Here is a 25,452-nt window from a genome sequence, read left to right as displayed (position 1 = left end):
TGCAATCGTGTAAAACCAGTGATAGAGAATCAGCAGCCTCCAATTTTTACTTCCATTGATTTCAATGCACACACTATAGCAGCCCTTTGCTGATCCAGCCGAGAGTACTTGCGGCCTGCGATTTTTCCTCCTTCCTCCTTTGAGGAATATTCTGTTCTCCATCTGTTTGGTCTCATCACACACCACTTTAATCCACACCACTCTTTAATGTGGGAAGGCAGGTTTACATAGCCATGAGTTTGGAGGTTTCCTCAAGGCAACCCCTCCCACTTGACTTAGGGATGACAAAGATAAACTAAGTTCCTGCTGCAGTAAATCTAGGGACACCTATGCTCACAGAAGAATGGCCAATATGTGTGATAAATGGTTTGCCAGACCTTTCTGTCTCATTAATAATGCTGGCAACATGATGTAACTTTCTGGAAGAAACCTAAAGTTTTCTGTAATTAATCACCTGAAGCTTTGACACCAAAAATAGCTACCAGCGACATTTTTAGAAACAGCTGGTAAGTCCACAAACGTCCCAGTGAGCTCAACCCAGTTCTACTTCGGAAGCATTACTTTTTATCTCTGCATAATTTATTTTATATATTTATATGTGAACACCCAGAATTGAATGTAAACCTAATCTTATAACGGACAGGCCTTCAACACACTACATAGATAGTGGTTGGCAGTTAATGATTTACAATAGGGGTGTACATCGAGTTGAGGGGTATAATAAAATGCAGCTGAGCCCAGGGTTGGGTTACAGACTGAAATTCCCTGTCAGACTCCTAGGCCAGAACTTTACATCCCCCCCCCCCCACCCCAACAGGTGGGCTGGTGGTGGGGGGCGTCAAATTGAGTGGGAGGCGGGGGACCGTTCCCGACCCTCTCCCGCCCACGCTGCGATTTTACGTGGGGCGGTGGTGGGTGTGAAACGGCCCGCCTGCCCCAGGCCAATCAAGGCCCTTAAGTGGCCAATTTACTCCCACTTACAGGCCTCCTCCCACCGCCGCGGGTATTTTACCCTCAGCAGGCGGACGGCAAAGGCCCCAAAAACACTACCAGGTAAAGCCTGGCGGCCTGCTTGTGGGATCTGGGGGTGATGGGTGTCCTCCAGATCGAGCACCCTGAGCCCCATGGAGGGCTGCCCCTGATGCCCCAACCGCCCTCACTGCACAACACTCCCCTCCTCATAACTGTCCCCCCTTGCCTCACCAGGGCCAGGCCGATTGTCCCCAGTGAGGCCCCAAAAACTTACCTGAGTTCCAGGACTGTCCTTTACCTTGCTTGCAATGGCTGAGTGTAGTCCCAGCAGTGGCCACTGCTCCCGGTGGCGCTGCTGAGACTAAGAGCTGCCAGCCCACTAATTGGCCCACAGCTCCATCAGGCGGGATTTAATGCCTCAAGGAGGTGGAAGTCCTGCGCAAGTCCAATTAAGGGCCTGGGGAGCGAAAAATCTCGGCATGGCTCCCCAGGCCCGGCAGAGGCGGGCTCGTCCCTGACTTTTTGGCCAGTGGGCGGGGCCTCGTGCCCAACATTAAATTCCGGCCCTAGTACTCCAGGTAAAATTAAACTTGAAGTTTTTATCGAAACTGCATCTTTTGATGCCAGAGGTTAGTACCAAATAATACAGTACTTTACAAGATATTGGAATTTTATGTATCTTCTCTGACAAGGGACTGCATGGGATAGCTACTTTGAGATATCAGTGCAACATGGGACCTCATGGGGTATCACTTGTAACAAGGGAACCCACAGGCTTTAATTTGGGACCTCATGAGACAGCAATAGTGATGTAGGACCCTAACTGAATGTCAGGCTAATAGAGAATATGGTATGTCAGTGTCCAATTTACTCTGGCGAGCAACATTACCCCAAGAAAAACCATACTAATCCTCCAAATGTTCCTGTATTATCACACAATGTCACGTACCCCCTTTCCTTCATCATCATCTTTGATATCCCCTCACACATGTTATGTTGCCACGTAACACTCAGAAACCAGACACTTACTTGTAAGGAAAAGACGACATTACATAAAGAACAAATATCTGGCCTGAAGTTACCAGGTAATAATTCAATCTCATGGGTTCCAGTGACATTCATTAACCATTCAACCTTTAGCTGATATGGTTATCAGAAGCATTCAATTGAATTATGTCTTGGTAACTCATGGTCACACATCGATTATATATATACTTTTCAATATTTGCTAAAGGTCAGAGGATACTCTGTGATAAGTTGGGTTTCCCACTTATTCCTGTCTTACATGGTGTGTGGAAATTCTTTCAGGATGATTCAATTCAAAGCTTCAAGTCTCCCTCAGATTCTGGCCAAGAGTCAGATGGACTAAATTTTGATGCATGTGAAGTTTCAAAAGACATTATTCCAGAATGAAGTCTCAAATGGAAAAATATTTTTTACCTTACCTCAATCTGTAAGTATTTTTTTTTTAATCCTCTTGCCTCATTAGTCTAGAGGCTGCCTGTAATTCAAATTCTTCTCCCTCACTGTGTTCCAAAGCTCAAACCTTGAATCTTTCTGACCTTGTCTGTTCCAGGGTTGCCTGTTTCTTAAATTCTGTTCTGGAGCTGAATCATTGAATTCTCCTTACTTAGCCTGTTCCAGAGCTGTCTGTCTCTTGAATCCTCCTTCTTCAGAGCTGTCTATCTCTTGAATCTTTCTGAGCTGGTATGTTCTAGAGCTGAATCCTTGAATCCTCCTACCTCAGTCTGTTCGAGGATTGAATGCTTGAATCCTCCTGGCCTGATCTACTCTTGAGTGGCCTGTCCCTATAACTCTGCCTCTGTCAATCCCAGGGCTGCTTGTCACTCGAATCCTCCTATCTCAGTCAGTCAAAGGCTGTGCTTCAGTTGTTCATTCAGATTGTTTTTGACAGGTAGCACACAGAAAGGAGTTGCTCCAACTCAGTAAAAGATACATCTTGACTCTGCTGGCGATATTCAGAGCAGTGTTACCAGGCACTGTGGAAGAGTGTGACATTGTTCATCCCCAAGATACTGAAAACAAATACACGTGAACTGAAATGAAATATTGTCTGAGTGGTCAGATTCTCCATTAGAAGCATTTGTTGAATTCTGAAATATTCCACCTTCTATGAAAGCTCAGGTTAGTGCTACGATGCCTTGGAGATAAAGGAGCTGAACTGATGGTTTACATGGAATAAGTTTGAGGATAGTCTTGTGAACTATATAATGCTGCTTTTGGGTCAGAATTAGGAAGAAGAGTTTGTTATTTAGCAAACCTAAAAAGAAAGTCCTTTCTTTAAGACCCACAAAGACTTGTTTTGCCAAAATGGTACTATAGTTAATGAGGAGAAACTTGAAATACTGGAACAATTGCCACTGGAACCAAGAACTGAGATTTTTCTTATATTATGGAGGATTTTGAAAGGGTAAATAGAATGAATGGGTGAAAGGCTATTTCATCTGGTTGGGACGTCACTGCAATTGAAGAGAGGTTAAGGGAAATTGCTTTAAACAGAGGGTCGTTAAGGTATGGAGGGCTTTGCCACAGGAAGTGGCTGAGGCAAAAATCATTGCATTTTATAAAAGAAAATTGGATAAACATTTAAAGTGGAAGATACAGAGCCAAGGGGATGAAGCAGGAGAATGAAATTAGCTTTTAGATTGCTCCGGCAAAGCGCCAGCACTGAGCCAATGGGACGAATGGCTGGCTTCTGTGCTGTAAAACTTGTGCTAAGCCTATATACTGGCACTGCAGGAATTTATCTAGTTTCTAAATGATGCTGCCGAGTCAGCAATTTCTACCTTGTCCAGCAGTTAGTTCCCTAAGTTAACAGCTTTACATGTAAAGTAGTTAATCCTCATGCCACACTTAATTCAAGTTTCCCTTAGACCATAATCTAGTCCCATGGTCCCCTTTCATTTCAGCACAAAGGGCTCCTCCCGAGCTACCAAATGTAGTTTAAAAACATGAATCATGTTCACCAACTGATCACCTCCTTACTGTGTTTGTATTCCACTTCGAACAAACACAGACATTGCAGCAAGCACTGCAGTGTTGGCTGCAGGTTGTGTTAATCATTCTGTGCCATAGTCGCGACTAAGCTGATGGATGGGAATGTATTATTATAGTAGTGTTGATCATACTGAACACCTGTTTTTCAAAGATAGAACTCATGCATATGCTTGGCAGCTTCTGAGATTTCCTATAACTAAAACAAGAACTGATGGGATGGCCAGGAGTGGAACAGTAGCACATAAGCAGCCTGGAGGTTTTGAAATTGCAGCCGGCACAATTCGCTACTGACACCTTTTCCAAGCAATATTCCAAATATGCCTAATATCACTACAATGCCAGATCAGTAAGTCTACTGCAGCTATTGTATCAATGTAGTAGATGACATCCTCTCCAAAGCAAGACTTGCACTATAACTAGGACTTCAAAGTCTATTGATTTCAGATCCCGTACCAACCTTAATGCCTCTTTATAAGTTCATTGCATTGACTATCTTTATGTTGATTAGAACTGGAATTTTTAAACCTAGTACTGCAGGTTCAATCTTATCACTGTTTTCTCGGCTGACATTATGTAGGAACAGGAGTATGCCCTTGAGCTCGTTCCTTGGCTGAGCTGTGCCTCCAACTCCATTAATCTGCCTTTGCTCCATATCCTTTGATACCCCTACCTAACAAAAATCTATGGATCTCAGTCCTGAAAATTTCAATTGATCCAGCATCCATAGCCTTTTGGGAAGAGTTCCAGATTTATCCTATCCTTTGTATGAAAAAATGCTACTTAATTTCACCCCTAAATGGCCTAATTCTAATTTTAAAATTAAGCTCCCTTGTATTGGATTCCCAACCAGAAGAAATAATCTCTCTGTCCACCTTACTGAATCTCTTTATCATTTTAAACAACTTGATTATATCACCTCTCAACCTTCTAAGCTCAAGAGAATACAGGCCAATTTTATGCAACCCATCCTCGTAACTTGATCCATTAAACCTTGGTTTCATTTTGGTGAAACTATGCTGTACCCCTTCAAAGGCCAGTATATCTTTCCTGAGCTTTGATGTCCAAAATGGAATACGATCATACAGATGGGGTCCGACCAATTGCTCTTGAGATAAAGGCCAACATTCTATTAGCCATTTTGATTACTTTTTGTATCTGTGCACTAGCTTTTAGTGGTTTGTGTACATTGACACCCAGATCCCTTTGCTCTGGCACGGCTCCCATTCTCTCACCATTTCTCATAGGATATTTCACCATATTAAAAAGGTGTTATATAGCATATTGCTGCAGAAGAATTAATCCATAAGGAAATCCTGTCTCGTCCACCAATATTTTTCCTGTCCTTGACCTGTCTTATGGGGGAGTTTGACAGGAACTAGCTTCACTGAACTGAACAGTCTTTTCTCATCCTTTGCTTTTTCTATGTTCTTATGACTACACTGAATTCACCTTAAGCTTTCCATCTTCTTCCCGCTTTCCCCAAAAGTATAGTCTAAAAGTATAAAATAATTTAAAGGAAAATAATCTCCAAGGTGAATAATTTGAGTTTTGCACAAACTGGCATCTAAATATTTTGCATTATTCTGCATGGAATACGCACTTACACAATCTCCCGTGGGCTTCATTCCTTCTGGGTGTACGAGGCAAGACGATAAAAATGCTTTTCCCAAGGCAAATAAAGTAACACATCAGCTTGCAGGAACTGACAAGTCGTTTCAGGAGGGTGTCCCAAAGCACCCTAACTGAATATTTTACAATCCTGTTTAAGTGCTATTATCATGGACAATGTACACATTCAGGACATAGCTGTCATTTATACAGCTGCCCTAATCCTAGGTAAACAGCTGATTCTCTATCACCAACACAGCTCCTCCTGCTCTCGAGCATCGGTTCCATTGCTATGGTCAGTAAATAATTTGCTCAATTTACAGCACCTGGGTGCAGAATTGCACCATATGGCCCCAGCTGTAACTGTTCCTTTTTACACAATGTTTTCTGGATGAGTGTAGAGGTTACTGAGATGTACATGAACCGTACAGCAACAGGAGGGAGTGAATGAGCAATGTTTACACAAAGCCAAAAGCTGGCCATCTGTTCAATGCATGTGTTCACTGTTGTGCAGTTATCAGATTGGCCCGTGTCTTCATAATGAAGTACTAATTAACCGATTGTTCATCTCACTGCTGTGCAAACTAAGGCTGCCATGTCACCTACAAACCATAACCGCATTTGAGAAGTAATTCATTTGACATGAAATTCAGCTGAGTAGCACATGGTTTTATTGCGCTATAAGTATTGCTTTGCCTCCAAAATGGCATCCGCAGCGTAGGTACACAATTGTGGTGCGAGCCATGCCATACACCATTTCAGTGAGGGCATTAATGTGAGAGCAAGGAGTATGCAGAATGGGCAGATTGTGACATCAATCTAGATGTGTAACACTGATTTAGCGACAGCACTGCCATTTTAGAGCTCCATGCTCCAGCTAATGCCCTCCCTTAATCTCAGACAGCAGAACACATGTTCAGCAGCAAGAAGGATCCGCTCCCCCCTCCCCCCACCACTGCTATTTAAAGGTATCACTCAGCTCCAGACCTCATTACAGCCTGCATCCAAACATGGACAAAGAGTTGAATTCAAGGTGAGGTGAGAGTGACTGCCCTTGACACCAAGGCAGTATTTGACAGAGAATGGCATCAAGGAGCCCTAGCAAATTGGGAATCAGAGGGAAAACCTAGCACAAAGGAAGATGGTTGTGGTCGTTGCAGGCTAATCATCTCACATCCTCAGATACTAAAGTAGTCTGTGCCTGCATGCAGCAAGACCTGAATAACATTCAGGCTTGGGCTTATAAGTGGCAAAGAACGTTTGTGCCACACGTGTGCCAGGCAATGACCATTTCCACCAAGAGAGACTCTAACCAACTCTCCTTGATGTTCAACAGTATTACCATTGCTGAATCCCCCACCATCAACATCTTGGGGTTTACCACTGACAAGAAATTTAACTGGACCAGCCATATAAATGCTGTGGTGACAAGAGCAAGTCGGAGGCTGGGAATTCTACTGCGAATAACTAATCTCCTGACTCCCCAAAGCCTGTCCACCATTTTAACAAAGCACAAATCAAGACTGTAATAGAATACTTTACACTAGCCTGGATGGGTGCAGCTCCAACAACACTCAAGAAGCTCAACATCATCCAGGACAAAGCAGTCCATTTTGTCAGCATCCCGTCCATCACCTTAAACATTCACTCCCTCCACTACAGATGCACAGTGGCAGCAGTGTGTACCATCTGCAAGATGCACTGCAGCAACTCGCCAAGGCTCCTTCAATAGAACCTTCCAAACCCTCTACCACGTAAAAGAACAAGGGCAGCAGACGCATGGGAATACCGCCACCTGCAAGTTCCCCTCCAAGTCACACATCATCCTGACTTGGAACTATATCACCGTTCCTTCACTGTTGCTGGGTCAAAATCCTGGAACTCCCTCCCTAACAGCACTGTGGGTGCACCTACACCACATGGACAGTAATGGTTCGAGAAGGTGGCTCACCACCACCTTCTGTAGGGCAATTCGGGATGGGCAATAAATGTTGGCCTTGTTAACGATGTTCACATCCCATGAACAGTAGTTTGCATATCCCTTAGCCTACAGAATGACAGGGAGACTAAGCAGAGGTAGCATAGAGCAGCACAAGCTGCTGGAAGAGGGAGAAGGAGGAGGGGGAGAAGGACTTTCAGCAGACGGCCATATCAGCCCAGGGTGCTAGGAGTGATTCTCTTACCTGAACCTCAGTGAGAAAAATTGTGTGAGATGTCTCCAGTTCACTAAGGAGGTCCTCAGTGAAATCTGCCACTTGCTGCAGCCACAACTCCAGCCTCACAGCAGGGCGAGGACGGCATTGAACTTTTATGTGTTCAGCTCCTTCCCAGCTGGAGCTAGTGGTATTTGCAACATCTCCTAATTTGCCCTCCACTGTTGTGTAAGGAAGGTCACTGAGGGCTTTGTATTCCAGGAGAGCTGAATACATTTCATTCTCCCTATTGGCAGGGGAGGTACGTTTATCAGTGCAGGAGGAGGGATGGGACGGGTGGAGTGAGGTGCAGGGTGTCAGTGATTGCACTCATGTTGCTTTGTGGACACTGCATATCAATTCTGTGATGTATCACAACTGAAAGGGATTCCACTCCCTCACTGGTGTGTGGCCATACGCAATGTTTCATGCAGGTCAATGCCCACTATCCTGGCAGCAGTCTGTGTGTCTTTGCCTGTAGTTCTCCTATACAGTTCCATCCCCTTGGCTGCAGCATGGTTGGTGGAAGGCTGCTGACTTTCAGAGGGGAGACTGCAAATGGCCTTGCCGGACAACCCTGAGCAGTTCTGGCCCTCGAAGGCTTGGCTTTGGACTGCATCACCTCAGAATGGGCGGCAGCAGGCTGGGCTGACTGGCTGGCTGGGAAGCAATAGCTAGGGCACTGGTGGAGCGGCAGTGGTGGAGTGCGAATGCTCTCATACTACGAAAGGACAGCAGCTTCATGCTACACAATGCCACTGCAACTCCCCCGGATAGGATCTCAGCAATCCTAGTCATGCATTGGAGGACAGGTTGCTGGACTGTTGTGACACCCTGCAAGCCTCTTTGACCGCTGGTATCCGCAACTATGATGGCAGCAGTCTGACTTGCATGGCATCATCCTGAGCTTGCATGAGAGCTGTCTGAGCTTACAATGCAGTAGGCTGTGTTTACATGACCTAGGGTGGCGTCTGTTTGTGCTGCAATGGAAGCTGAGACAGTGGCCATCAGATGGTGCATCATGGATTGGTTTGCAAGCATTCTTATGGAGTTGGCCACCAGTTCTACGCTGGAAAGGATGGGCTCCAAGCTCTGTGCAAAGCCCTATGCAATGTTAGTTCTGAAGTCCTCAATGCTTCTTGACATTGACTATAGGTTTTCTGGCAAGTCTGCCAATGCACCAAACATTTCATCGCGCATACCCATTCAAGTCCTTATCTGAGTCCTCTCCAGCAGAATTTGGGTGCGGCATCGCTCTCAGGCGAGCTGGCCCTGTGCTACCCTTTCCCTTGCCCTGGCTGCAGGCCACTCATGTCAGTGTCTCACCACATGCAGATCCTGCATCTGAGCTATCCTCTAAAGTATGCACTGTATCAGTATCTGAGCTGGTGGCTGCGAGTGTGAGAGCGAGTGATGGTGTTTCTTCATCATCTCTGTCTTCCTACACTTCCACCTCTTTCTCTTCCAATACTGCATGGACAAGTTGCAGTTCTTGGTATCTGAAAAGGGAAAAGCAAAGGGCAGGATTGTGATGGAGGAGGGGAGGAAAGTAAGCGGGGCATGTTTACACAATCTGCAGCTTGTAAATCAGAGGAGTATGTGCGATGAGGGGGGGAAATGGGATATGAAAAGATTAGGTATGAGAATATTGTCATCTTCGATGGTTTCAGCCCTACCACTTGCTACTGCCTCAGCAATGGCCATCCCACTGATAATGAGCACTGTTTTCTCCTTGAGATGAGGACAAGCAGCCTTGCTGGCCCCCGTCTGTTAGTTCCTGCTGCCTCTACTTGTGCACCACTTTGTCCTGCAAAAGAGGGAAGTGTGCCAATGAGTGTGAAACAATGTATTTGTGTGATGTGGCTGTCCTGGTTGAATAGCTGGTAGTGTGTGCAAGCTGTGAGATGTGGGTGTGAGGCTTGCAGCTGTGATTGGTGCGTGAAGGTGTGAAGCTATGAATGTGAAGTATGAGTCTCATTGTTAGAGATTGTTGGTAGGTGAATGATGGGTTCTTTTTATTCATTTCATGGGTTATGAGTGTCGCTGGCAAGGCCAGCATTTGTTGCCCATCCCTAATTGCCCTTCAGAAGGTGGTGGCGAGCTGCCTTGTTGAACCGCTACAGTCCATCTGATGCACGTACACCCACAGTGCTGTTAGGAAGGGAGTTTCAGGATTTTGATGCAGTGATGTGGTGCAATGAGCAGGCTGCGAGGCTAGTGGTACAGTTGATCGGAAATGACATTTGAGAATATAGGCTGGATTTTACCAGCCCCCTGATGTCGGGAGTTGTGGTGGGGGGGCCCGGAAAATACCTCCCGGAGAGGCCCGCCACAGGCCTCGATGCCATGAAGTCCCATATTACCGGCGGAAGCTGGGCCTTGTGGCGGCACCCCCCCACCACCCCCCCCCACCCCACCCGCTGCTCGGCGACAGACACCTAATTAAAATATGTTAATTAAAGAACAGAATTAACACTTACCTCCTCACGACGGCTGTCCCGCTGCCATATTCCAGCTGGTTGCCAGATCTCCCACCCCTTCGGATCTCCGTTTGGAGATCCAAGGCGGTATACTGGTAGGGAGGGGGGAGGAATTTGGTTTTCAGGGCGAGGCAGGAGCAGGGAAAACTCTTGCCATTTGTGGAAGGGATGGTGGGAAGGGGTTGAGGGTTAAAGTGAATAAAGTTCGGGGGGGAAAGGTCGGGATGAAAGAAAAAATTTTTTGGTGGGGGAATGGCCAATCAATAAAGTGTGTGGTCATTGGCGGGGATGAGAGAAGGGATTGAACCTCTTATTAAACTTTTCCCTTTAATTTTTTTAGGGAAAGTAACTTTAAATATTTAAATCTAAATGAAGGGCTGGAAGCCCCCTCCATGTAAATGAGCCGCCATGCTAAATATCACAGCGGTGCACATCGCACACATGCGCCACACTGTTTTGGAAGCTTGTCACCGATCTTAGTGGCGAGCTGTAAAAATTCAGCCAATTAACTAACCTTTCTTGCAGCACCGTATCCCGATCCTGGACTCCTGGCGTTGACCGCCACGGCTATCTATTTCCACTGCTTTTGCAAAGTTTTTCTGGGGGGAGAACCTCCTGGCCCCTGTGGATAGATGACATCTCTGCTTCTCTTCACCTTCTGTACCAAGACCTCCAATGCATTGTCAGAAAATCTTGGAGCATGCTTTCTGCTATGTTGTGTCTTTCCCAGGTCAAAATCACTTTTACAATGACTTCTGACACGTGCTCCAGCAAAAATGTGCCTCCCATTTAAGAGATACAGAAGAGCTTTAAGTTCAAAAGCAAAATACTGTGGATGCTGGAAATCTGAAACAAAAACAGAAAATGCTGGAAATACTCAGCAGGTCAGGCAGCATCTGTGGAGAGAGAAAGAGTTTACGTTTCAGGTCACGACCTTTCACCAGTACTGCAGGTTAGCTTTGACTCGTGCTAAACTCTTATGATTTTGTACCACCTTGCTCAAGAGTGCAGCTACTCCACAGAGCGATTAGTGCTGGCTGTACACTACAATTATTTAAATGAGCAGGCAGCACAAAGTTTGTGTGCTGATTACATCAGAAGCGCCGGGCACTGCGATCCTCGCGCCTGTTTTCAGTGACTATCCAATTTTATGGCCCTCGTCGCTTAAGCATTTTGTATAGTTTCCAAGAGACATGATAGGGCATTACATATACAGAAGTCAATCTTTTGCCACCAATCAGAATTGGCTCTTCCCCCCACTGCCAGTCACCATTTCCTCTGAAACACACTGACTTATGTTGGGACATGTGCTCGTTGTTGCACTGCTTTCTTGTTCTAATACATTTTGTTACTTTAAACAACAGAATATACAAACACACAGATGCAACAACTGCAGAATCAGGTATTTAATGAGACATCATACTACACAATCCAATATATGCTCTCAGGTACATCACACTACACGAATCCAGTATGTGTACATGGGTCTTTCATGAGTTCACAATTCAACATGAGTACACAGGTACACCACACTCCACAATCCAGGATGTGTACCCAGGTACATCACATTAAATAATCCAGTATGAGTACATCATGAAGTGGTTCACTCACAACGCTTATACTAATTCAACCTTTGATCTCTACATTCCATGTATACTACCAATAAATCATTGTACGTCAAAGATACATGAAAGGGACAATATAATAACAACATAAGGACAACAAGATGCACTTCAATTTTCTCAATATCTTCTAATCATTCTGTTACCATGGTTACATGGCCCACTTCATTTTATTACGATAGACATCAGTGACCAAACCGACATCTCCCAGACCGAAGACATAGATGAGCGACTTCCACCTCTCACATCATTTTCTTAATCTTAAAAAGAAACCCTTGAGTTAGGCCAACTTACACAATGCATCCACATTCAGTGGAACGCTGCTTTAACTCATTGTGTGCTGATCCCACAAACAGCCCAGGATATTGAGGTATGCAGGTAGTGTGAACCATCATTCCCATACCCTTGACCAATAGGTATCTTGGCCATAATAAAAACAAGAAATGCTGGAACCACTCAGCAGGTCTGGCAGCATCTGTGAAAAGAGAAGCAGAGTTAACGTTTCGGGTCAGTGACCCTTCTTCGGAACTCAAGGTATCTTGGCCATGTGGCCATTCCTTGTGTAAGCTTAGACTCTGGATGTCAAGGGGGCTATTTGCCCACAGGCAGCATCACAAACAAATGGCCAGTCCTCTTCTCACACAGACAGCCACATATTCTCACAGGAATAGCATTAAAGAGCAGGAAATTAGGCTGATTTCTCCTTTGCTAGTTTAGGGCACTAAAATCCATTGTATTACCCCTGCAAGTCCTCCAGCTCAGATCAGCGGACTCAGCACAGACTGATTATATGGGTCACTTACATGTTGCATTTGACCACTGAGCCATCACAGAAGCACAGAATTGGTCTAATAGTAGTCAAAGGCTGCAGGCAGGTCAAAAAAGATAAGGAGGGATAGTTTAGCTTTGTCACAGTCACATAGGATGGCATTAATGACTTTGATAAGAGCTATGGCAGGATTTTAATAAAGTATAATTATAGGTATGGCAGAATTGTTAAAAAAAATTGGGGTTGGCTATTCAACTGAACTGACTGGAGGGTTCAATTGACAATAATATGTATTTTATACTAAGTCCAAGGAACGGATGACAGAATGCTTATGGAACCTTCCCATCAGGTTCAATCGTATATTTCCAGTATCTTACGGGTTACTGATAATCCAGGCATGATCCTAGGAGGCACCAGACAGCTGTCAGTTATTCTGATGGAAAAAATGCAATGATAGTTTAAAAAGGCACAGATTGCACAAATAGCTCACTTGGGCTGGAGACCAAGTGTGCCAGATTTGTTAAAGCAGAAAAATCCAATCCTGCTTCAGGTAAAATTCGTCTGATGTGCTTGGCTGGCCATCCAGCAAGGTGCATACTGGCAGTGATTCAGACTGACAGGAAACAAGAGTGTGGGTAGGCCATATGTTATCTGATCTCAAAAGTGCAGTAGTTGCTAGAAGCTAGAAGACATCTGTTTAATGTCAATAATTGTGCCAGGTTTTAGTCATTCAGTGCTTTTTAGTTTAGTGTGAATCCTTCCATTCTTGCCAGAGAATTGATCCTGGGCTATATACACCTGGCAACAAACCTTGGGGAATTGGACCAGCTCTTCCCTATAGCATGTAATGATAAAGAAGCTTCCTGGTTAAAATGTGGGCTGGAAGCTAATGTCCTTTAAGAATGATCTTCTCTCTACTTGATATTCTCCTCCCAGAGAGGGATGGCAACACTGGAGACAGAGCACTGGTATCTATCATGCAAAAGCCAGAAATGGTATTTATTTTTTGCTATAGATCATATGGTTTCCATGGGGTGGGAGGGGAATGTATGTATTGTGATGCACAAGGTATCGATTATGCAGGAGACAGGCTGGATGGAAAGTGGGTCTTTTCCTGTCTGTCATTTTTCTTACATTTGTATCGTTGTGGTCCCCATGATCTCTCACCAATGCAAATCAGTGCAACCCTCAGCAAAGCAGTCTGCCCTATCTTGCTGTTGAAGAGGAGTCCCATTATAGTTCCTTACAGGCAGAGGGAGACATCTTTATCCCATCATCCCAGACACAACAAAATCGTTAAGGATGAAGGAAAGCTGCTTGTTCCATCAAAGTTCCTCCCTCAACACTCCATCTCTCTCAGCTGGGCATCCAGTTGTATTCTCAATGTCACTAAAGTCTGCCTCTTGACTACCCTGCACAGCATGTTCTTCCAGACACGTATGACCTTTTGTGTGCAAAAGTTCCTCTGCTATTTATTCTGAGTTTATTTTTCATGTGTTTCGATTTATAACCTCTGACCTAATTGTGCTGCCTTGTTTTAATGCAATATCTGGAGCATCTTGCTCCAGAAAACTACCTTGAATGTACTGAAGAAATTCACTACCTTTCAGACTTAAGCTATTCTGGTCTTCCCAATCCATATGACAATTAAAGTTTCCCATTATTTGTCACTCTTTCTGTAACTGCCTTATTTATTTCAATATTCCCTTCACCTGAAGTATCTATATCGCTGTTTGAGACCTGATCTCTTCTCTTACCTTTTTTTATCTTTAAATCATCTGACTGAGTCCTCCTCACCTCATTAATGTTGATAAACCCCTTCAAAATTGTACGATACGTAACTCCGTCTGCCTCTCAGGTGGACATCATCGATCCTGTACCACTATTTTGAAGAAGGGTAGGGAAGTTTTCCTGGTATCTTGTTCAATACCTATTCCAGAATGAGCACCTACAAATAGCTTATTTAGTTATTATCATGTTGCTGTTTGGAAGCTCTTGCTGTGCAGAAATCATTGCTACATTTACTATATTACAGCAGTGACTTCACTTCCAAAAGATACTTGATTGGCTGTAAAGCTGCTCTTTGGGTCATGAATTATGATAGATGAATGCAAGACTGTCTGTATTTCATTCTTTCTTCTTTTTTCTCTTTCTTTCCCTCCACATTTAGCAGGTTATTCTTCACCACTTCCACCACCTCCAGTGCAAGTCCACCACCAAACACATACGAATTAGGAATTAGAAGCAGGAGCACCTCTCCTCCCGTTTCAACGTTCCAAAGGAACCATTGCCTCCATCACATTCTGGTCCACTCTTCCATCAGTCTGATCAGTCACATCCCTTAGAACCATAGAAAATTTATGGCACAGAAGAAGGCCATTCAGCCCATTGTGATTGGGCTGGCCGAAAAATCTAGCCGCCCAATCTAATCCCACCTTCCAGCACCTGGTCCGTAGCCTTGCAGGTTACAGCACTTCAAGTGCATGTCCAGGTACCTTTTAAATGAGTTGAGGGTTTCTGCCTGCACCACCATTCCTGGCAGTGAATTCCAGATACCCACCACCCTCTGGGTGAAAATGTTTTTCCTGATGTCCCCTTTAATCCTTCTACCAATCACCTTCAATCTGTGCCCCCTGGTAATTGACCTCTCTGTTAGGGAAACAGGTCCTTCCTGTCTATTCTATCTAGGCCCCTCATACTTTTATACACCTCAATTCAGTCTCCCCTCAGCCTCCTCTGTTCTCAGGAAAACAACCCTAGCCGATCCAATCTTTACTCATAGCTGCAACTTTCAAGCCCTGGCAACATTCTTGTAAATCTCCTCTATACTCTCCAGAACAATTATGTCCTTCTTGTAATGTGGTGACCAGAACTGTGCGCAATACTCCAGCTGTGGCCTAACCAACGTTTTATACAGTTCCAGCATTACATCCCTGCTTTTGTATTCTATACCTCGGCCAATAAAGGAAAGCATTCCATATGTCTTCTTCACCATTCTATCTACCTGTCCTGCCACCTTCAGGGACCTGTGGACATGTATTCCAAGGTGTCTCACTTCTTCTACCCCTCTCAATCTCCTCCCGTTTATTGTGTATTCCTTTGCTTTGTTTGCCCTCCCCAAATGCATTACCTCACACTTCTCTGGATTGAATTCTGTTTGCTACTTTTCCACCCACTCAACCAAATCATTGATATCATTCTGGAGTCTACAGCTATCCTCTTCATTATCAACTACACAGCCAATTTTTGTGTCATCAGCAAATTTCCCAGTCATGCCTCCCACATTTTAAGTCCAAATCATTAATATATACCACAAACAGCAAGGGACCCAACACTGAGCCCAGTGGAATGCCACTGGAAACCATTTTCCATTTGCAAAAACATCTGTCGACTACTACCCTTTGTTTCCTGTCACTGAGCCAATTTTGGATCCAACCTGCCACATTCCCCTGTATCCCATGGCCTTTAATTTTACTAAAATCCATGTAGACCAAATCCACTGCACTACCCTCATCAATCCTTCTTGTTACTTCCTCAAAAACTCAATTAAGTTAGTAAGACATGACCTTCCCTTAACAAATCCATGCTGACTATCCCTGATTAATCTGTACCTTTCTAAGTGGCAGTTTATCCTGTCCCTCAGAATAGATTCCAACAATTTACCCACCATTGAGGTCAGACTGACTGGCCTATAACTATTTGGCCTATTCCTCGCACCCTTTTAAACAATGATACAATGTTCGCAGACCTCCAATCCTCTGGCACCTCACCCGAATCCAGTGAGGATTTGAAGATGATCCTCAGCACATCTGCTATTTCTTCCCTGGCTTCCTTTAACAACCTGGGAAACAATCCATCTGGCCCTGACGATTTATCCACTTTCAAGGATGTCAGACCCTCTAGTACTTCCTCCCTCATTATGCTTATTGTATCTAATATTTCACCCTCCGTCCCTTTAACTACAATGTCTGCATCAACCCTCTCCTTTGTGAAGACAGAGACAAAGAACTCATTAAGAACCCTGCCCACATCTTCTGCATCCACGCATAAGTTCCCTTGTACAGCTAGGTCCTTGATTTTACCTGCCAATAATTTTTCATGTCTTCTCTTTGCTTTTCTAATTTCCATTTTTACTTCACCCTGCACTTTCTACACTCCTCTAGGCTTTCTAAAGTATTAAGTTTTTTGTGTTCATCATAAGCTTTCTTCTTTTGCTTTATATAACCCTGTAAGCTTCTAGATAACCAGGGGGCTCTAGATTTGGCAGTGCCACCTTTATCTTTGTGGGGACACTGTGCCTGTAGTATCTCACTATCTTTGTGGGGACATGCCTACACTGTGCCTGTAGTATCTCACTTTTGAATGCCTACCACTAGTTTGCCACTGATTTTCCTTCAAGTAGCTGTATCCAGTTCACTTTTGGCAGATCACCTCTCAGTTTCGTAAAATTTGCCTTCCCCCAATTTAGAACTTTTACTCCTGTTTTATCTTTGTCCTTTTCCATGATTATGCTAAAACTAACTGTATTATGGTCACTATCTCCAAAATTGTCACCCACTTTTACTTCATCCCAGTGGCACAGAGTACGAAGCAAGGATGTTATGATGAATCTTGATAAAACACTGGTTCGACCTCACTGGAGCATTGTGTGCAATTCTGTGCACCACAATTTAGGAAGGATTTGAAGGCTTTAGAGAGGTTGCAGAAAAGATTTACGAGAATAGTTCCAGGGATGAGGAACATTAGTTACAAGGATAGATTGCAGAAGTTGGGGTTGTTCTCCTTCAAGAAGAGAAGATTGAGAGGAAATTTGTTAGAGATGTTCAAAATCATGAGGGGTCTAGACAGAGTAGATAGAGAGAAACTGTTCCCATTTGCAGAAGGGTCGAGAACCAGAGGACACTGATTTAAAGTGAATAGCAAATGGACCAACAACAACATTTTATGTAGAGAGTGGTTAGGATCTAGAATGCATTACCTGAGAGTGTGGAGGAGACAGATACAGTTGGGGTTTTCAAAAAGGAATTGGATAAGCACCTGAAAAGAAAAGGTTTGCAGGGCTATGGGGAAAGGGTGGGGGAGTGGGACTAGCTGAGGTGCTCTTGCAGAGAGCCAGCATGGACAGAATGGGCTGAATGGCCTCCTTCTGTGCTGTAACAAATCTATGATTGTATGATAAGAAAAGAAAGAAGGAAGAATGACAAATTGACTTGTATTCATATCAAACATTTCCTGACCTCTTGATGACTCAGTGTGTTTTACAGACAAAGAAATACTTTTTGAAGTGAAGTCACTGTTGCACTATAGGAGACTTGGCAGCCAATTTGTGCACAGCAAGCTCCAACAAACAGCAATGAGATAATTACTAGAAAATCGATTTTTGGTTGTTAGTTGTGGGATAAATATTGGCCAGGACACCACGCAGAACTATCCTGCTGTTCTTTGAAATCGTGGTCCAGGACGTTTGACGCCCACTTGAAATGGCAGATGGGCCTCTGTGTACCTCACAATTTATTAACCTTCATGAGGTGGGGAGGTCTTAATCAGGAAGTTTAAAGATCAAAAGACAGAGCAGAGTTCAGGTCACAGGCACTGATATGCCAGGTGAAGGGAATATTAAAATAACTAAAGTAGTCACAGCAGGAGTGATAAATAAGAAACATGTTAAGCTGAATGGTGTTAGAAAGATAGCATCAGGGCAGAAACAGGTTAGAGTCCTTTTTTTAATTGTTCATGAGATGTGAGCATCACTGGAAAAGTCAGCATTTGTTGCTCATCCCTAATTGTTCTTGAGAAGGTGGTGGTGAGCTGCCATCTTGAACCACTGCAGTCCATGTGATATTGGTACGCCCACAGTGCTGTTGGGGAGGGAGCTCCAGGATTTTGATCCAGCGACAGTGAGGGAACAGCGATATAGTCCAAGTCAGGATGATGAGTGACTTGGTGCGGAACTTGTAGGTGGTGGGATTCCTATGCATCTGCTGCCTTTGACCTTCTAGGTGGTAGAGGTTGCTGGTTTGGAAGGTGCTGTCGAAGGAGGCTTGGCAAGTTGCTGCAGTGCATCTTGTAGATGTTACACACAACTGCTACTGAGCGCTGGTGGTGGAGGGAGTGAATGTTTAAGGTAATCAAGCGAGCTGCTTTGTCTTGGATGATATCAAGCTTTTTCAGTACTGATGGAGTTGCACTCATCCAGGCAATCACACTCCTGATTTATACCTTGTAGATGGTGAACAGACTTTGGGAGTCAGGAGGTGATTTACTCATTGCAGAATTCCCGGCCTCTGACCTGCTCTTGTAGCCACAGTAGCTATATGGCTGGTCCAGTTCAGTTTCTGGTCAGTGGTAATCGCCAGGATAGTGATGGTAAGGGATTCAGTGATGGTAATGCTGTTGAATCTCAAGGGGAAATGGTTAGATTCTCTTTTGTTGGAGATGGTCATTGTCTGGCGCTTGTGTGATGCAAATGTAACTTGCTACTTATCAGCCCAAACCTGAATGTTGACAAGGTCTTTTTGCATGTGGACACAGACTGCTTCAGTATCTGAGGAGTTGGGAATGATACTGAATACTGTGCAATCATCAGCGAACATCCCCACTTCTGACCTTATGTTGGAGGAAAGGCCATTGATGAAACAACTGAAGATGGCTGGGCCTAGGACACTACCCTGTGGAACTCCTGCAGCGCTGTCCTGGGGCTTAGATGATTGGCCTCCAACAGCCTCAACCATTTTTCTTTGTGCTAGATATGACTCCAACCAGTGGAGAGTTTTCTCCCTGATTCCTAAATATGAATTTCATATACTAACACATGGAGTATAAGAAATAAATGAATTAGAAGCTCAAATTTAGCTTAGATGGTATAAGATGCTGGCCATTGCTGGGACATGTCTGCAAGCTGGTCATGATTGGGAGTTAAATATTCCAGATTATAAGGTCTTTAAAAAGGATAGGGAAACTGGAGAGGAGGAAGGATAGCCTTATTGATTAAATACACTCTTGCGATATTAGTAACAGATGATATAGGTAAGGGAAAGCAATCAGCGGAGAATCTATGGTTAAAATTGAGGAATAAGAAAGGACTTAAAACTGTAATGGGGACTGCAGGCCTCCTGATTGAAACAATAGAGAGACAGAATTTAGAAATTAGAGAGGCTTGATGAAAAGCAGACTTGTGTCAATGGGAGACTTTAATCTGCATATAAATTGCCAAGAACAGAGTAGTTCAAGCCAGAAAGGTAATGAATTTCTTCAGTGCATTCAAGACAGTTTTTGAGAGCAACATGTTCGCAAACCAATAAGAGCATTGCCCTCACTAGATTTAGTAATGAGTAATGACGTTATCAGGTAAAATTACAGATGAGAAGTGGGAGGTGTTCAAATACAATTTAAACTTAATACAAGACCAATATCTACCTCCAAGGAGAAAGAGCTCTACTTAACAAATAAAACAACCAAGGTCAATAAAGAGGTGAGAAATAGCATAAAACTAAAGGAAAGAACATACAAAAGTGCAAAGTGTAGCGTAGATCAGACAAACGGGGAGAGATATAAAGAACAGAAAAGAAAGACAAAAAAGATAGTAAAAGCTGCAAAAAGGGATTATAAAAGAAAACTTGTAAGGGGTATCAAAATTATCTCAAAAGATTTTTACAATTATATTCCAAGATAAATGGTAGTCAAGGGTAATGTGGGTCATTTTAAAATTTGCAAATGAAAATAAGGAAAGGGAATCATAATTTTGGGCTGAATTTTATCGCGAGCAGTGGGATCAGCTCAGCAATTTTCCCAGAGGCAGTCTCGTAGTTGGCTGCCTCCTGGCTTGCCATCCAATTACAAACAGCAGGCAGGGTATAGATGCTGCTGGCCAAATCAGAAGGAGCTGGCCCCACCGAGAGAGCTGGGTGCTGCTGAAAGAGGTCGAGGGTTGAGAGGAGATGAAGGTGCCCTTGAAGGGGTAAGTGAGAAATTAAAAATAGAGTGCCCAGGCAGGCAGGCCCCTTAAGTTGGTCCACTGGGGCCACGGGGGTGGCCTTCCCTGCCCACATGGGGCAAGGAGTCTCCAGCTCCAGTGCCGCCCCCCCCCTCCCCCCAACACCTAACGATGGCAGTGACACTGCCTCCATGAAGCTACAGCCTCTGAATGTGGTGAAGGGGCCGCTCTGCCACTGGCAAAATGCTGGCAGCCCTGGAAGATTGCCCTTAATAGGGCCTTTAATTGCTTAAATTGGCTGCCGACCTTCATTTGGCAGGCTGTCAATCTGCACTCAGTCCTGCAGCAGGGTAACTCCACTAGTAACAGGACTGTGTCAGGGAACTGTCCTGATATGGCTCTTCACTATTTTTCCAGCCTGCCACCCTGTAGCCGGGAAAATTCACAGGAGAGGAAGAAGGGAACATACCTGACATCCCAGAGAAACTAATAATGTATCAGGGAATGGAACTCAATGAGCAAGAAAGCAGTATTAGGGAAGATGATACCACCAAAGACAGCCAAATCCCCAGGACCTGATGGTTTCCATGCCTGGATTGTAAAGGCAGTATTTCATTAGCCACAATCTTCCAAAGATCTCTCAATTTAGGAATTGTCCTTTCAGAGTGAAAGATTGTATATGTAACCTTGTTATTTCAGAAATGTGAGATAAACTAGGAAATTATAGACCTGATGGTCTAGTATCTGTTGTGGGAAAGTTATTAAAATATATAATTAAGGACAGAGCGACTGAGCACTTATAGAAATTTGAGCTGGTTAGAGAGAGGGAGCCATCGTGGATTTGTAAAGGGTAGGTTATGTCTCATAAATCAAATTGAATTTTGAACAAGTAACTAAAGAAGTAGATAGGGAAATACCTATGGATGTCATTTATTTGGACTTCGAAAAGGCATTCGATAAGAATCCATTTTGTTAGCTAAAATTAAAATTAATGGAATTGAAGATTGACCTATACAGGAGATTGGTTAGGTGGTAGACGACAGAGATTAGGGCTCATGGATAGGTGCTTGAATTGGAAGGGAATGACTAGTGTCCCACAGGAATTTTCTGGGACCTCAAATATTCACTATTTTATTAATGACTTATTACAATAGAGAGTCATGTATCAAAGTTTACCAATGACACAGAAATTGGTGGATTAGTAAGTAGTGTAGGCAGGAGCATTAAATTACAAAGAGCCATTGATAGATTAAGCGAGTGGGAAAAATTGTGATTGCTGATTTCAACACAGGAAAATATGAGATCATCCATTTTGGCCACAAAAAGGATGCATTTGAGTATTTTTCAAATGGTGAAAAACTAGGAACAGTGGAGGCTCAAAGAGATTTATGGGTCCATGTACACATAGCAGTAAAATGTAATAGTTCGGTACAAAAATAATCAAACAGGCTAATGGAATGTTGGCCTTTCTAACCAGACAGCTAGAATATAAAGGGGAGGAAGTTTTGCTACAGTTATACAAAGCCCTGGTTAGACCATATCTGGAATACAATCAAACCCAGATCAATCAAATATTACACTGTGCACAGTTCTGGGCATCACACCTTAGAAAGGATATATTGGTAGTGGAATGAGTGTAGTGCAGATTTACCAGAATGTTACCAGTGCTCTAAGGATTAAATTAAGAGGACAAATTGCACAAACCAGGCTTGTATTCCCTGGAATATAGAAGATTAAGGGTTGATTTGATTTGACGTTGTTAGGATTTTGAAAAAAATTGACAGGGTAGATAGAGGGAAACATTTTCTGCTGCTGGGAAAGTCCTGGACAAAAGGACATGACTTTAAAATCAGAGCCAGACTATTTAGGACAGAAGTAGAGAAGTTAGGAAACACCTTTTCGTGCAAAAGGTGGCGGAAGTGTGGAACTTTCTTCCACAAAAAGCAATGGATGCTCGCTCAATTAATAATTTTAATTCTGAGATTGATAGAATTTTGCTACAGATAGGATACAGATCAGTCATGATCTCACTGAATGGTAAATAGGCTCTAAGGGTTGAATGGCCTACTCATTCCAATGTTCTTCAAGGAACACTCCTTCCTTTAACATGATTCACATAATACAGTCCATGTCCATGCAGCACACAATGAAAACAGTCCACAATATACAGCTGCAACACTCATTATTTGATGTACAGCAGTGTGAGTAGATGTTTGCATTCAACTGTATACCATCCTTTAAAAAAGGAAAGAAGGGTTGAGAAACTGGAAGGCTTAGCAGTGCAAGGCTGATCACTGGTAGGTCAAGCAGGCAAGGAAGCAGGTATTCACCATTCTAAATATGCTTTACTGTGTGTTTCAGGTCCTATGTATAACACATTTGGAGAAAGTTTGCTGCTGAAAATGGAGAACGTCACATTTGAGAATGTTGGAGCCAACATAAACTCAAGCTCAACTTTTGGAATGGTATGGACTAGCCCTTACAAGACTGTTGAAATCGTTTTTATCGCTGTTGTGACTGGATCACTCAGCCTGGTCACAGTGGTGGGCAATATATTAGTCATGTTATCCATCAAAGTTAATCGCCAATTGCAGACTGTGAACAACTACTTCTTATTCAGCTTGGCCTGTGCTGATCTGATCATTGGAGTCTTTTCTATGAACTTGTATACAGTCTACATTATTAAAGGTTATTGGCCTCTGGGAGCTGTAGTCTGTGACTTGTGGCTAGCTCTGGACTACGTTGTGAGCAATGCTTCTGTAATGAACCTGCTGATTATCAGTTTCGATCGATACTTCTGTGTTACGAAGCCACTGACCTATCCAGCTCGAAGGACCACCAAAATGGCTGGGCTGATGATAGCAGCGGCTTGGATACTCTCCTTCATCTTGTGGGCTCCAGCCATCCTTTTTTGGCAGTTCATTGTTGGCAAACGCCAGGTGAAAGAAGGACAATGTTACATTCAATTCTTCTCCAATCCTGCTGTAACATTTGGCACGGCCATTGCTGCTTTCTATCTGCCAGTTGTCATCATGACTGTTTTGTACATCCAAGTTTCCTTTGCCAGCAGGAGTAGAATGAAAAGTCATAGGACTGAAAGTCAGAAAGAGAATACTTCTCGATCTTCCAACTTCTTCAAGAGTCACTTTAGCAAGCAGCAGAATAACAACAACTCTCCCAAGCCAACGACGGACTCCTCCAGTGACACTGTGAGGAATGGAAAGGTGGAGGAAAAGATCTCCACAAAACATGTGTCCTTAAGCCATCGTGAAGAGAAGGAGACTTCAAATGAGTCCAGCTCAGCCAGCACTGTCCCATCCAATCCTAAAGAGAAAGGCACAAGTGATGTCATACAGCATGTACAAGCACCAAAACTGTCCAAAATGCAGAGCTCCAAATGGTCAAGGATCAAGATAGTCACCAAACAGGCTGGCAGCGAGTGTGTCACTGCCATTGAGATCATGCCAGGAAATGCGACCAATAACACAGTGGAGAACAAGCCCGGCATTGTCGCCAGGAAATTCGCTAACATTGCGAGAAGCCAGGTACGAAAAAGGCGCCAAGTGGCTGCCAGGGAGAAAAAGGTCACACGGACAATCTTTGCAATCCTACTGGCGTTTATATTCACGTGGACTCCTTACAATGTCATGGTTCTCATCAGCACCTTCTGTGATGCCTGCGTCCCTGAGACTGTTTGGGTCATTGGGTACTGGCTGTGCTACATCAACAGCACTGTCAACCCAGCTTGTTATGCCCTCTGCAACATTACCTTTAAGAAGACTTTCAAACACTTGTTACTGTGCAAATACAAGAATATTGGTAATGCAAGATAAAGTGAATGCCAGAGTCTGGTACTTGTTCTGCAATTTGTATTTAATATGGATTTAAAAATGGAAGTGTTGTAAAGTGATATTTTATGAGATACCAGACTTACACTATGCTTCTATTCTAGGTCTAAAGTCTGCTCTTTCCCCCGCTTAAGTAAAGCATGTACATACCATATAAGCAAATACATGACAGTGTGAAAAAAAAAACTCATCCCAATGTTGTGTAGGTAGTAGACTAGTGGTAGACCAAGTCGGAAATGTGCTTTTCCTTGTGTCTGGCTTCAGCTCAGCGACTCCAGTTGTGTCAGGACGCAAAAGCTTGACATGTTGAGAGGTCTGTAAATTAGTGTTATATAAGCTAAAGTAAAAATGTAAAATATCTAGACAACTGTGGCATGGCTGAGTGAATACTGTGACTGGCATTTAATGGGTGATATCAAAGATCCCAAGAAAGGTTTTTGACTTCACCTAAACCCCAAGGTTAAATTACAGCCCTTCCCTCACCCTCCACCATTTAAATAATGTAATGTGATGTTGACAAAGTGAATAAGCCCGTGAGAAAGCTGATATTGTATTGACAGGAAATGGTGAGCAAATACAATGATGCTGCCACTGTCAAATGTTACAGTAATATCATTCATTGAATGGTACTATATTGGAATTATATGTCCATATTTTTATTTCTGATGGAATTGTTTAACAATAGAGCAGTTGAGGTCAGGGCATATATTATAATGTACTTCTTGTATTCTTTCCAATAATGCTACAGCTGATGTAACTTATCCTTTAATATTATTTACAATATAAATATTTAAAACATTCATCCACGCTGGAGTGTGTTTTGCAGCTGAGTGATGGGGCAGTTTATTCACTTTCTACATTTTCTTCATTATAATCAGATACTAATATCTAGAAGGTCGCAAGTATTTGGTGAGAAGGTTGCCTCCTGTCACAAGATGTTTTTTTTTTAGAATTAGAATTAGAATTAGAACATTACAGCGCAGTACAGGCCCTTCGGCCCTCGATGTTGC

The 25,452-nt window shown here is 43.4% G+C and overlaps 1 protein-coding gene across 1 annotated transcript; it reads left to right on the top strand.

The window, feature by feature from the left end:
• The first annotated feature begins 22,960 nt into the window (after positions 1 to 22,960).
• chrm4a (cholinergic receptor, muscarinic 4a) lies at positions 22,961 to 24,427 on the top strand. Its single transcript, XM_068046825.1, has one exon. It carries the CDS (start codon positions 22,961 to 22,963, stop codon positions 24,425 to 24,427), a length of 1,467 nt encoding a protein of 488 aa, XP_067902926.1.
• Positions 24,428 to 25,452: the final 1,025 nt, after the last annotated feature.

This window comes from Heterodontus francisci, chromosome 14, assembly GCF_036365525.1.
Source record: "Heterodontus francisci isolate sHetFra1 chromosome 14, sHetFra1.hap1, whole genome shotgun sequence".
In the NCBI taxonomy this organism is placed as follows: domain Eukaryota; kingdom Metazoa; phylum Chordata; class Chondrichthyes; order Heterodontiformes; family Heterodontidae; genus Heterodontus; species Heterodontus francisci.
This window is presented reverse-complemented; position numbering and strand designations above follow the sequence as displayed.

Excerpts from the sequence above, each read along its gene's own strand:
- chrm4a (XM_068046825.1), top strand. The coding sequence starts at position 22,961 with ATGTATAACACATTTGGAGAAAGTTTGCTGCTGAAAATGGAGAACGTC.